Source organism: Corvus moneduloides, chromosome 4, assembly GCF_009650955.1.
Source record: "Corvus moneduloides isolate bCorMon1 chromosome 4, bCorMon1.pri, whole genome shotgun sequence".
In the NCBI taxonomy this organism is placed as follows: Eukaryota; Metazoa; Chordata; class Aves; order Passeriformes; family Corvidae; genus Corvus; species Corvus moneduloides.
The window spans coordinates 13,990,426-14,004,783 of record NC_045479.1 but is presented as its reverse complement, the minus strand read 5'-3'; the positions used below and the strand labels follow the sequence as shown (position 1 = coordinate 14,004,783).

Sequence of the window (14,358 nt, the reverse complement as noted above, 5' to 3'; positions counted from 1 at the left end):
TTGCTCAACCTGTCTCTACTGCTTCCTCCCTGCCACATTGATAGGAATAAAAGGTTCATGGTCCCAGTGACCATAATGGAGAACAGGAGAACAGAACCTTTAATTTCCCAGCAAAGATTGCCTTGCTTTAGAGAGACGGTCCAATTCATGGCAGCATCCTTTACTCTTAGGAGCATAGGCTGGTTTTAGAGCATTTTTCAGCTGACTGAGGAGTTACATAATTGCACCAATTACATCCAATTACATAATTAGGGTAAATAAGTAATAATATAATTAGGTGCTGTGATTATGTAGTTATGACAGGTAGCACTAATGCTGATAAAAGCCATTACGAAACTTGCTAAGAACTGTGGACAGAGCACACGAGAATGAAACTTTCAGGGCTTCGTTTGCTAAAGTCTTTCATTCTTCCAATGGGCAAAATAATTAATTTAATTACTATGCAAATAGCCTTTTATTTTTGCAAATGAATAGAGGTACAAATCATAGGCTAATTCATAGCTCTGTTGAGCTGCAAAAAATTCAGCAGCTAATCATGTCCTTTTTTTTTTTTTAACCTCCATATATCTATTTACAGCTACCAAAGCTTGGGTGAAATATGTGTGTACAAATTACACCTCTGAAAAGCAAAGTACAAAAGTTTGGACATTAACCTTCATTGTTCCAGTTATCACATTAAACTGTCTCCTCTGACAAATGGACACAAGGAACATTCAAAGATTGCTGTATCGATGTAATACAAGTTATGTGCATCTCTGGGTTTGCTAGGGATGGTGTTTCTGGTTAAATGGGTTAGATAAACAGGGGTTTTTTCTACAGGAATGAAAATTCAATAGGGGAATCATTCATGCAGGTTCTCAGTGCAAACACAAGGCATGCAGCCAGCTTTTCAAAGTTTCTGTCTCTTCAGATATTGTATAATACCTGTCTGACTTCATAAAAGAGGCCCGGAGAGCAAACAAATACTAAAACCTAGTGCCCTGCTTTAATATTCATTAATATTTCACCCAATGACTGATAAAAGATAAGTGTGCAAGAAGAAAGGACAGCGCTGGAAGAGCAGACGTGCTTTATTCCCACCAACATCTCCATAAAGCTTGAGGTGTATGAACTGCATGTTGCTCTAGAATACATTTTATGCTTGATGCTTTTTTCTAAAAATAAAAAAACCCACAGAAAAATTAATACCTTTCTTTATGAAAGCTGGATAGCTCCTGACTACTTCTATCACTGCTCAGAGCAGTATGCTAAGTACTGAAGCAAACACGGAGCTGCTGGGAAAATCAAAATCACAGGGAACATCAGGAGTTTGCAGAGACAATGTCCACAGTCCAGAGCAGGAAAGCAAAAGAAGTGCTCTACCCCAAGGTCTTCTGAGGCCAGAGACAAGCAAGATAACAGGAATGCCTTGAAACAAACCACCCCTGGAACAGAAATACAAGTGAACTTGGAAACCTGCAAGAATCTTGCATTTGAGTGTGGGGTGTGTACAACATCATCCACGTGTTTCTTCCCCCTTCTTGAGAGGTGAGCTATGATGGGTAATAACTCCCATCCATTTTGGCACCCAGCCTGTCAAATAATATTCCAAAACAAGGAAACCACAGCATTCCTGGTATCTGTTGTGCTATCAGCAAGCCTTCAGATGCTTCACTGTTTGCTGGATAAATGATACATAGAAAAGACTGAGAGTCACAAAGTAGACAGTCATATTTTTGGGGCTCTGATGAGGCTGGGCAATGGAGAAAAGAGACTATCAGAACCTGATGCTTTTCCTGGTGCTTAGTTAATACTGATAATTATTCCAATGTTACTTTTTGCAATACTTTGCAAGACAGGAATAGGCAAATGCCAATAATAAATTGGTTCTTCGCCGCAGTTGTAGGGGTAGTGAGGATGATACTTGGAGCTAAACTCTACTTTCTATTAAAGTTACTGCAGCATACTCCAAAATTTTGACCTATGTGTATTGAAGGATAGATCTGAGTCTTGAAGACTGGATTTGGGTAGAAGTTCTCTTCTTTACTCTTCACTCTTTAAGTGATCTGGCTGTGAAAACACAGAATTCCATTAAATTCCACAGAATCCACTAAAGCTACAGAAGCAGCTATAGAAAGCATTCCTAATTGTAACAAAAACTAATAGAATGAAGAGAGTTCTTCCAGGAGTATGATTCACAGAGTTTTTTCAGCCATATTCTGTGTAGTATGAAATATAAAATCTCATTCCACCTTGTCCTTTTCAAAGAGGTCCCGACACTGCCCTGCTATTCCAACTACCATATATTTATAAATATTTCTTGCAATCCCATACACCCCCAACAAGCCTTTTTCAGCAATGAGTCAATTCCACTGGCAAGTCCCTTGTAAAAGGGTAATTTCAAGCCTCTTTTCTGCCAGATCCTAACCAGGATATGCTTTCTTACCCAGGACTTGGTCACCTCTCCTAGTATCACAAGGATGGTCACTCAGCCTTCAGGCTGTCACAGAGCCTGAATCAGCTCCTCTCTCTGTCTTCATGACAAAAGCCATACTCAGGCTTAATTAGTGCATGGAATGTAGCACATCTCACTTGCCTGTGGTGTAACTCATTACTATCAGGCTGTGTTTGGTTGGGACACACCAAACACATCTGCTACAGCAGCTCATATGTTTGACAGCTGCAAAACTGCCTCTGAGAGTTTCCTTTTTGACTCTTCTTTTGGTCCAGAGCAAAGCTGTATCTCTAAATCTCTTCCAGTTGAATATCATACTCCATTCCTCCAGTCAGATTATTTTCTTTAATTTCTTAGTATTCCTTGTAGCATGTGATATACTGTAAATTCTTTGGCTCCAAGAGAAAGTGTCCTTTTTTTGTTCACTTAAGAAGTTCCAATTGCTTCTGCTAGGCAGCACATCTTCCCTGGATTTCGTACTAGGAATTTAAACTACACAAAGACACAACTACTAATCTCATACCAGACACTTGTAGTTCAGTCAAACATTTATTTCTCCTTTTTTCTCCCACTCCACCATTTATACTTTCATTCCATTTAAGCTTTATACTTCTAGGTCCACAGGTACCTCTTCATGATCCAAAATAACCTTTAACTTTATATACACTGATGGAAAAAGAGAGTTTAATAATCCCAAAATCTGGATTACTGCTAACCACTTAAACAGCCAGCGCTCTGCCACAGAGGAACACGGACTTTGAGAAATCAGTTCAGTGCTTGAGGTCAGGTGAGTTTTTGGTGCTTTTCTGTTAGTATTTTAGATATTCCAACAGGAGTTCCAGCCATTAATGCAGAAGTAAAATACATTAGTGAATTACACATCAGAAAAGTCAAACCACTGCTGGCACAGGATGAATACACTTACTGTGAATATTAATGCATCTCTTGGAATTAAACATTAATACTTAACATACATACCACAAAGTTTAAAATCTTACAAACATTGCAGGGAGAGGAAGAGGAGGAACAAATGAGACAAGCCCCAAAGTCTGATTCCACAAATTAAAGTGTTTTTCTGAGATAAGCCAAAATATTTCCATGTGTAAGAGGACAATTTGCCACTATCAGTAATTTCTCGTAATGCAACAGCATCTACAAAGATGTGTTTTATGTTTTCTACCTCGCCCACCACCCTGCAGAAGTGTAGATCCATCACTGCCTACAGTATACATGCTCTGAGCTGGGCAATGAGACTGATGGTTCAAAATTCATGGAAATAGGCTGTTCCTCTGTACCTGAGCACTGAATTCCCATCACCTGCCACAGCACCTTCCCTTCTAGTGGCAGTAGCACTTACAAAAGCTCAATTTAAGTGCAGCAATCAAGCACACACTCCTGTCTAAACACAACCATTTCTACTAATGTGAGTTCTTCAAGGTAAGCTCTGCGTAAGCCTGCACAGTGCTTGGGAGTCAGCTCTAATTTTAGCCTGCTCCCAATTAGGCACCTTGTCTAAACTAACCATTTAGGCTTTCAAGGGAGTGAGAAAGGTGAGTCAGCCCAGCTATCGTGGACATCCATCTGAAGGCAGGATAAATAACCCAGCTTTCTGCACTGACAGGGCAGAAAGGAGCTGGGATCGATCGAAACCCGGCGCCTGACCCGACGACAGCTGAAGTGAAAGGAGAAGAATCTTCCCCTTGGCTAAACTGGGGACTAAAAGGCCACCCAGCACCTCAGTAATGAGGCTGGGTAGTATGTCCAATCAAAATCCTGATGAGGGATAACAGAGCGATAGCCTTGATAAGAAATGTGGCTCCAGAAATGCATAAACAGTGAAGCCTGATGCGCATTTGGTTACAGCCTCCTCCGGGATTCAGACATATGCCAGCTCTGCAACCACAGGGCCTGGCACAGGCCCTGAGCAGTGCAATACCTGCCAGCAAGTCCACAGGAAGAAAATGCTGCACCAGAATATCCCAGCAGGCAGGCAGCATTCCTCAAAAATGAAGCCTCAGGCCAGGCAGCCTTGATAATCCATCATTCTCAGTCACCAGAATGAACCCTCTTCGGCAGCAGGCTGGAAACAACGGAATCGAACACCTCTCTGGCCCAGTGTCATCACATTTCTCTCTCTGAATCCAAGTACTCTCACTGCTTCCCAAGGCAGTTTCTGTGGCTCTTAAAATCCCTGTGGCTGCTCTGCTTGGTCTTTTCACTCACTTGTTCAGAGCAGCCATAGGAGAAAAGCACCAGCCCTGAGCACTGACCCTGCATTTCAGTGCTCAGCAGGAGATGTTATTTTTCTGGACAGCAGCCCAGAGACACTGGACAAGGCTGGAGTAGCAGCAGATGTTATGATGCATGCTCTCCTGCCCCAGCTTTGGCTAATGAGGCAGCAGAACCCACAGAGCATGAGAGCACCGATGCCAAACTGGAGACTGCGGCCTGCACCTTCATCTTTTTCATTATATTTAAGAGCAGGTTTTGTTGCAGACTAAGACACGTGAAAAGATCTTTAAAAATACAGATCGATGCCTCCTATTGTTCAGAGAGAGGGGAAAAGAAAGATATTCTCTGCCCTAGCTGCAAGGAGCATCTCTCAGTTGCATAAAGCACATGCCCAAATTGACTTACCACAATCATTTGTGCCACGTAGCTCTCCGGGCCAGTGTATTCAGTTGGATCTTTAACTTTGACAAGAACTATAAAGTACAAATAATGCCACATGTTGTGTTCTGCCTTTATATGCTCCTCAAACGAAACAGTCTTGTTATCAAATTTGTCTCTCTCCAGTCCTGCAAAAAGAGAAGAACATAAAGCCAAAAAATAAACTTCAACATAAAAATACACAAATCTGTTAAATATGTTAGAGAAAGGAACCTAACTTAATTTAAAGGACCATAAATTTGAAGGATCTTAATTTAAAAGCCATAACTGCCAGGCAAGAAATACCAGGCCAGAAGGCATTCCTGACAGAAGTCTTTCAACGCAGCATTTATTCTCTTTTGTGATATTTCCTCTTAATAACAATAACAATATAATAAATATATTACAGTTTTACAGTGCCTTCTATGCTGAGGGCTATAAAGTGCTTTACAAGTGTTGGCTCTGGCTCTTCCTAGATGTATACTGGGAAGCACACAGTGTGCAGTCCAGGTCCTGGTCTTCCAAAGATTTATGCACACTTTTAGCACGAAGCATATAAACAGCCCCACTTAAGGTTCAGTGGGATTGTTTGTGGGCTTAAACCTGGCAGAGAGGGTGAGTCTCTGCAGCTCTATTGTCACACAGTCTTTACAGAGCTGTAGTCATAAGAATTTTTTTTGATTTTTCCCTGTAATGGGCCAGATCTCAGAAGAATACCAGAAGTGAGAAAGGAGAGGAACCACCAATGTTTGCCTCCATATTACTGCTCTCCTCCGTGCATTTCCTGTCCACAGACACTAAAGACATGTTGTGCTCTGCACAGCATTCAGCCCTGTCAGTACAACAGCCTACAAAAAAGCAGGTATTTCTGAAGTCCCCCGGGGAGTGAAGGCCTGGCCCTCTTTGTGAGTGCACTTCAAAATAAGTGTGATTTATCCATGGGCTTTGCAGAGATGATTTCCACGGAATTCTTTTGTTCCCTGCTTCGTACCACCTTCTGAAATCGGCAGTTCTTGCTGATGCTTCCCTTCTGGAATGCCCTGTGCTGTGAAATAGAAGCCGCACTTTCATCTGCAGCACACTCTGTGAAACAGAGTCAGCAGCTGCCCCATCTCCATTAGTGGTGATGATGCAAGTGTGAGACACAGCTCTTCTGCCTCGGATTCTGGGCGGAGACTGAGAAGCCATCTCTCAGCAAAGCTAGCTTTTGATTCATAAACCAAATCTTTTTCCTAATGAGAGTTTCCAAATCAAACTCTGACATTTTTACAGACTTCCCTTGTAGAAGATAACCATGCCCAGGGTCCAAGCTTTATTTATTGAGGAATAGTTAATTTTCATTCCTTTCACCCTCAAATATCTCAACAGATCAGTAACACCTACCACAAATGAAACAGGTGGTCTTTAGTATCTCCTCCTTTTTCTGCTTTTCACTCCTGAGATCAGCAAATGTGTCAATGATGACTCCAAAGATCAGGTTGAGAACAATAATTATGACAATGAAGTAAAACAGAAGATCATAAACAACTCGTGCAGCAAACAAGGGCTCCTGCAATAACAAGGTTGCAAGAAGGTATAAAAATAGCACAACTCTAAAATATTAAACAACATTTTCACATTAGCTCAAGCAAAGCTACAGATCTTTCTTTTCATATGCCAAATTCTGCTAGCCTTACTCACAGGACTAGGGAGGAACTATCTATGTGTACGGAGGCATAAAACCCAAGTCCTTTTCTTCACCATGATAGAGACCTGAAGTCACCCAATTGTTCAGTTTCCCACACATTCATGTGGATAATAGCACTACCCTTTGTGGCGTGCTTCCATGTAATTAGCATTAAAGAGCTGCTAAGTGGCACGGGTCAATTTCAAAGGGTCACTTTCAAAGTCTGTAAGAGCTTACAGATTCCACTGGGGATAAACTTTGGCTCCTGCAGAACCTCCCGGTCTTCGAGACACGATATAGACTCCTACTACCAGCACAGGGAGCTCTTCTATCCAGATTCGAGCTGTCTCTGGACTCTCGCAAGCCCTGCTGAGATCCTACTTAATCCTGAATTTATTTATAACACTTATGGTGTGGCTCATCAAGCAAAGTGCCGCTAGATTGCCTTTCTTTGTGATGTTCTTTTTTGAGCCTAAATAAAAATGCATGAAACCACCCAAATATTACGGGAAGTCCTTAAACGAACTGAATTTTTGAGGAAACTTCTGGAAGAGAAAATATGCCACAATATATGAAATTCTGTTTTGACCTTCATGCTGGACCTATTCAACAGGACCTATTCCAGGGCAGATGCCATGCTGAATATAAGCTAAAATGTCCAGGGGGAACTTCCTGGGATCAGTCCCTGCCCGTTCCTCTGGTGCCATGGCTGGGCCCCCCAGAGCAGAGCCTGGGCCCTGCTCGGAGCCCTCCCTGCACACAGGGACACCCAGGGCTGAGGGCCCCTCTCAGCTGGGGCTCCTCTCCAGGCTGGACAGCCCCAGCTCCCTCAGCCTTTCCCTGTCAGGGATGCTCCAGGCCCTAAATCATCTCCTCAGCCTCTGCTGGCCCCGCTCCAGGAGCTCCCTGTCCCTCCTGTGCTGAGGAGGCCAGGACTGGACACAGCCCTCCAGATGTGCCTCACAGGGCTGACTTCTTAGCAGTGCTTTGAAGGTTATGATATTCTGCATTTTTCCAGAAGTGGCAAACAACTACCTAGAGATCCCTTCTTCAAGTATCAACATCACACCAAGCTTAGCTCTTCCTATTAAATATCCCATCTGGAATCTAAAAATTAAGTGGATAAATCAACTGTGTGACATGAGATCAGACTAGATACAAACACTGTCTATGACCTCCAAAAATTGACTTTGGCATTCATGAGATGCACAGGGAGTAATGCATTTCCTCAGCCAAAACACTCACATCTTTGGAAGGCTTTCTGAGCACGTCTCCCACACCACCACCATTCCGCAGGCCTTGGTTTAACACAGTCACAATGCACATGAGCAGGGTGTCACAGGTCCTTTCTATTCCATCCTCCTCTTCTTCACCTGCAAACAGGAACCACAGCATCAAACAATCACTCATCAAACAAAGCTACAATTCTGTTAGAGAAAGCAACTGGAAGACACATCTGCCTCTCGTATTTCTCATCCAGAGCCTCATTGATCATCCCCACCCATGTGCACATCGCTGCTGGTGACAGGCACATCAGGCACACTTAGCTTGAAGAGAGACAGAGAAAATCACAAGCAGGGCTCCCACCAGAGCTGTTAATGACCCAGAGCTGCCATCTCTGCTCATGGGAGCACCCCTTCTCCTTGCAGTCCTCCCACTGCTTTTTCAGTGGGCCCCCTAAAAACACGGCATAGACAAGAAGCAATATAAACAGAGAATTAGAAGCACATTTGTAAAAGGATTGTCTTCCTGTGAAATCATTTCTCTACCTACTCATGCACAAGCCAAGTCATGTTAGCATTTCAAACCATTAAGGAGAGGCTGGCTTTTGTTCGAGTCAATCTGTCCATGATCTTTCCACCAGCACACGTGCCCAAGCACAGGTCTGACAGACATTAAATGAAAGGCTCCCCCTGACCTCAGCTTTAAAACTTGGATTCTGTTCTTATCTGTGCTGCAGAGCTGCTGCGTGGTTTTGGCCGAGTCACAGAGGGTACTATTGTGCAGGAGATATTTGAACGTGCAGAGGAGCTGGGCTGGAACACCAACCCCAGGGGGACTTTGTCCGCCTTGGCCGGAGTCCCTCCACCACACGCTCCCTGCATCCACAGCCTCCCTTTGAAGAGCTGTTCCCTGTGTCCTGCTGGCCTGGGCTGAAGGCTCAGGGCTGTGATTGCCATTCCTCCTGCTTTCCTTTCTCTTTAGGGACACTCTTGCTTAGGCGGGGAAGGCAGCGATTCACACTTGGTTTGCTCTGTGCGCTCATTGTAACACAGTTTAATAAATAACAACATCCCGCTGTGAGAGTTGACTGAAACACATATTTAACAGCCCCAAACCACCACATGTGGGGCACTGAGATAGACTCTGATACATTGAACTGACTGCAAGCACTCACATTGCAGACAAGTAATTTGGATTTAAATTTAATTTTGGATTTGGATTCCCAAATTGTGGTGCAGGCATCCCGGCTGGGATGGGCAGGACAGCGCTGGTGGCTGCTGCTTTTGCCACCACTGCTTCTGTGCCACAGGCAAATTAAATGAGAAAGAACTCCCTAACAAAGGAACTTTGAGTAAAAAGAAAAGCAAGAGCAGACATCAGGACAGACTTCCCTGTTAAACTATATGGTCATTACAGACACTACTCCCACAAATAATCCCAGATTTAAAAATAACTGCTTAAATATTGAAACTGAAAGGATTGAAACAAGAAACTTTTTTTATCCTGTCATATCTATATTTTATTTTTACTAGTACAGTGATGTTATTCATACCAACTAATTTTTGCTGTTGTATCCTGTCAAACAATACTCCACCTTTTTTTTTTTTTTTGGAGCTGTGCTTGAGAAGGAGACCATCCACAAAATAAATTTAAAGCCTTGAAAAAAGCCTATTTCCTTTAGGTAACTACAGTATTTTCACTGGTCACAAGACCAGACTCAGGTGCTGGAAGCAGCAGATGATCAGATTGTGGTGAACCAAGGCTGAGAACTGGAGAGGGAATTATCTACCAGCAGCCCTAACCCCCAATTCTCCCTGTCCATGAGATGCTAATTCAGAGCAAGCCAGGCTTCAGAGAAACAAGATACATCACCTTGTGCATCTTGCAGCACAGAGCATCAGCATCCCACAAAAGCTCCCAGAAAAGCAAGCGCAGGTTGCAAGATCTTTGCCAAAGAACCAGACAGCCCAAAGCTGGCAGAAACCTCTAGAGCAGCAACGTAGGCTGTGGGGAGTGCACAGACATCGTTTCTTCTGTTCTATTTCCACTCCAAGATGTGGAGCAACAAGAGCTGCCTTCAACCTGGGAGCCAGGCAACCCCACAGGCACATGTTCTGCCTCAGCTGTTCTGTCTTCAATGCTCAACAGCATTCACAGTGTGGGCTCAGCCCCTCTAGTCACCCGTACTTGAAAGAAAGGAGTGGATCTGTAGAGTGGATTGTTGTTAAGGACCCAATATTGACACCAGCTGAGGTTCAGGGGGGGTTATTTGCAAGCAGTTCCACCACGGAGAGTGGCCGGTGAGGGTCTGCACAGCATTAGTCAGGCTGTCTTCTGATTCAATTGAATTCAAAGGCAAATCTGGTTAAGCACTAAGCCAACCCCACAATGTTAATCATGGGGCAGGGGCAGGGATAACAGGAAGATTTACTTCAAAAATCCTCATCTGATGGCCCACGTCAGGTGAGACATGCCTGTGCCCACGGTGATCCAGCACAACTTGCACAGAGCAGGACCAGGCCTGGCAGCGGAAGGAGTCTTTGGAAATGTCCCCTTTACAAACAGGTATCTGTGCACTTTTCTTGCACAGGTCTCTATGGGCTACAGAGGATGAGGAGATACATCCTGTAGGATGTGAAGTTCCTTTAAGTGATTAGGCACTTCACCAGGCATAGACTTAAGTGATATGGAAATATTTTTGGAGTGGAGAGAAGGGAGACTCCGAGGCAGATGAGGTGAAGTATTTTTATGCTGACAGCCCAGAGCAGTAGTGAGCAGCAGGCTGCTGAGAGGGGAGGCTCTCTGGGCACAGCACACTGGCTCCCAGGGAACTCCCTCATCAGTCAGAGCAATGACTGAGCACAGGCTCCACCAGCAAAACCCAAGGAAGAAGCAGAGTCCCGTCAGAAGAAATGATCAGCAGTGATCTGGTCTGAAAAGCAACATAATTCATGTTGCACTCGGGACCTGAGATGCCACTGAGAACAATTTCTCTTTGCCGTACACAGCTGTGGACTTCTCTGGTGCTACAGTGTGAAACTTCCCCTATCTCATAGAATCATAGCACCATTAAAGTTGGAAAAGACCTCTGAGACTGAGCCCAACCACTCACCTAACCCTGCCATGTTCTACACTAAACCACATCTCAAGCGCCACATCCCCACACCTTTTGAACACTTCCAGGGATAGTGACCTCATGCCTTTGCATTCCACCACACTTACACTTTTGCCAGAGGGGAAATCTGTCCCAGGAAAAGACAGAAAGTAGAACAATTCTTCTGACCAGGTGGCTAAGGTGAGCAGAACTGTTCTTGCTGAATGTTGGTGGGTTTTAACGGCACTGGATAAATGAAATTTCTTCAAGATTAAGTAAGAGTGCACTTAGATGTTTTGTACAGCCCTCTTTCATTATGGTTTGATTTTAAAGGAGCAGTACCCAAACAATGAGAAATGTGAGATTTCTATCATTTAAAGAGCTTGGCAAAAGCCACACTGCATCTCTTTGACTGATTGATTACTCTTTGAATGCAGCAACTTTGCCAATAGCTCTTAGACTGTTTTCTCTATCTAGCCAGACAGCTTCTCATGTTGTTTATGAGGCCTATTTACACACCAGCTGGGGAGAAAAAGCCTGCTTTTATAGCCCTTTCCCTGAAGGCTTTGATCCTAAAAACTCAAAACTTAGTAGTGGAAGAATAAAGCTTACGAAACAACATTATATTGGCACACAGGAAGGGACCGTTTATGTCCTCAGTTTCAGCCCCCAGCAACCATAGGCAACTGTGGCAATAAATATTTTAAGCCTGCAGACCATGCACATACCTCCACTGCAAAGGCCACAACACATCAAACCAAACTTAATACCTGCAATGAAAGACCAGCCACCTCAACCAGACATGGAAAGAGTGGGAGACAGACAGACCCGTGGGCCTGGATACAGGTTCTTAGGTCTTCTGGCTACAAAACAGCCTTGGCCCAGATGCATGTAGAAAAAATACCCAAAAGCTTGCTGATAGATATGTTATGCCATGACAGTGAATTTCTGTGGCCCTAACTGGATCCAACAGTGGCTCAGTGTGTGCAGGTGAGGATGCTGCAGACAAGCAGCAAGCTTCTTCTCTCAGCTAAGTCACTTGGCAAGAAGCAACCTGTCTGTTCAAGCATAATGATTCAGCAAGCTCTTTTAATAACAAAGTTAATGTCAGTGCATTTGGAAATCAGGTGTGGGAAGCACTCCCATTAACAGCAAAGCTGCCAACTAAGCTCCAAGCCTTGCAGAAATCGAGCACTTCTGACTGACAACAATGATCGTCACTTCTCACACCGGCAGAAGTCCCTGCAACAGCAACACACAAATCAGAGAATCACAAAGTGGTTTGGCTTGGAAGGGACCTTAAAGATCATCTCATTCCAACCCTCTGCCACAGACAGGGACACCTTCCACTAGACCAGGCTGCTCCAAGCCCCGTCCAACCCGAACATTTCCAGAGATGCCGTTCTAAGTGATCATCGGTCTGAGGGAACTTCTGTACTAACCGGGGTTAAGGGGTGGGATGCTCGTGGAACAGTTCTCTTTTGCACAGGCTCCCATCATTGATGTCAGGGTTGTAGTGGGAACTTCACCAATACCTGTCGAAAAAGCAGGATGTTGACAAAAAGACAGGTACTACATTGATGTTAAGTTTTAAATCATTATTTTCTAGGAGCAAATCACTGGGTTGGAGAGTTAAGAAGAAAGAACAGAACAAATTACACCAGCAATTCCTCCCTCCTCAAAAGAGTCTGCCTCAACAGCTCAAAGCAATCACAATGAACAAAAACACAGTTTTATATTTACTGTATATCACAGTTCTTCCCATTTCATCTCCTGAAATTAATGAATCTTCATCAAATGCGGCTGCTTCTGGTGAGAACAAAATATATTCAAAGCAAGAAACAACTGTCAGATATGAAAATAATGTCAGTTTTTAAAACCATTAGATAAATTATTCACAAAAGCTGACAAGAAGGACACCAAGCTGATGTTCAGTTATCCTGAATGTAGAATATTTAAGGGTTTTCAAGGATTACACAGTTTGGTACTCATTTGTAAATATGTATGGGTTTGTGTAAAACACTAATTTAACATTCCCAAAGTGGTAAATGTGTACATCAGCTTGATTTTATCAAACCAATTTTATCTTGTGCACCTTCAACAATTTTCTGCATTTCAAATTAGAGTTACAAAAAGGTTTAAGGAGAAGAAAATGAAGGCAAAACTATACAACAAAATAACAGCCTAAGACAGTATATCTAATGCAGAAAACACGCACTCTGACTTACTCTTTCTGCTACTTTATAAAGAAAAAATTTAAAGCACTTGTCCCGGGAAGCATAATGTTCCATCAACACGCAGTCAGCATATTTTCTTGATGAGTTTTTGATCAGAAATGGCAATGTATGAAGCCAGCAAGAACATACCCACACCACAAAAATCTGCCAAGAACTCAACAGAAGCAACACAAACACACAGGAGCTGCTGCCCTGGATCAGACCAGAGCTGCATGTAGCCTGTTTTATTACGACGGTCACAACTACCTTTCAAAGTGAGACTTCACACCTTAAGTTCTGTCCCAAAAATGAATGGTAAATCACATATAAGCCAATTTAGCCCCTAATGGATGATCAGTGGCAAAAAAAAAAAAAAATTTAAAAAAATCATGGTGTGTTAAAGAAATCTGTCGGGTTCTGGTTGTTTTCATATGGTTTCGAACCAGCTGTAGAAGCACGCCAGGCCCATGAGTCTTGAATGACCTTTGCCTTGTTTGTGAGCTTTAAATCCTGAAAAAACAACTTCAGGAAAAGGCTGGCAAACACTGAGTGCACACAGCCCCCGCTGGATTCTGCCAGTTCTGTGCTTGTGTACAGGTCTGAAGAGCTCAGCATTTGGGAAAATCATGCCTCTAGGAATTTAATCACCGGCTATTCTCAGGTATTTCTCTGCAGCCAGTTACTCCCCTGCCCATGCTCCCAGCAGGCTGGTTGGCAGCACACACAAAGCTCTCAACAGACCAGACGTGGCTCTTTTCTAGCAAAGCAAGTTTGTAACTCTCTATTCACTTTACTAAAGCCTCTCATTCCAGCAAGCTGAAATCCTGGCCTTTTAAAAACTGGTTCCAAACCTCCAAATGACTTTACTGAAGCCAGGATTGTACACTAATGATTATCATGAAATACACACTGAATTTAAAAGATGCTCCTATCAGTAGAAGTGTGGATTCTGTAACAAATTTCTGCTGGATTAAGCTTAAAAAGCAATGAAATGAATACAGCTACTGAACATGTTAAGACCACATGCCTCATACAGTACACAGAAATTATTATGAGCTGCTTTTAAGGTGGGATG

General features: G+C 43.3%; 1 protein-coding gene across 6 annotated transcripts in view; it reads right to left on the bottom strand.

Annotated features, from left to right (window-relative positions):
- ITPR2 (inositol 1,4,5-trisphosphate receptor type 2) overlaps positions 1–14,358 on the bottom strand; it is a 245,710-nt gene that overhangs the window by 19,877 nt on the left and 211,475 nt on the right. For 4 of the 6 annotated variants that reach the window (XM_032105470.1, XM_032105472.1, XM_032105474.1 and 1 more), the window contains 5 exons: positions 12,510–12,602; positions 12,274–12,309; positions 7,995–8,122; positions 6,467–6,632; positions 5,072–5,232 (listed from right to left, as the gene is read on the bottom strand). In XM_032105470.1, the coding sequence (XP_031961361.1) occupies positions 5,072–5,232; positions 6,467–6,632; positions 7,995–8,122; positions 12,274–12,309; positions 12,510–12,602 (584 nt within the window). The remainder of the gene's footprint in view (positions 1–5,071; positions 5,233–6,466; positions 6,633–7,994; positions 8,123–12,273; positions 12,310–12,509; positions 12,603–14,358) is intronic. The other 2 variants (XM_032105471.1, XM_032105473.1) reach the window with 1 other exon arrangement.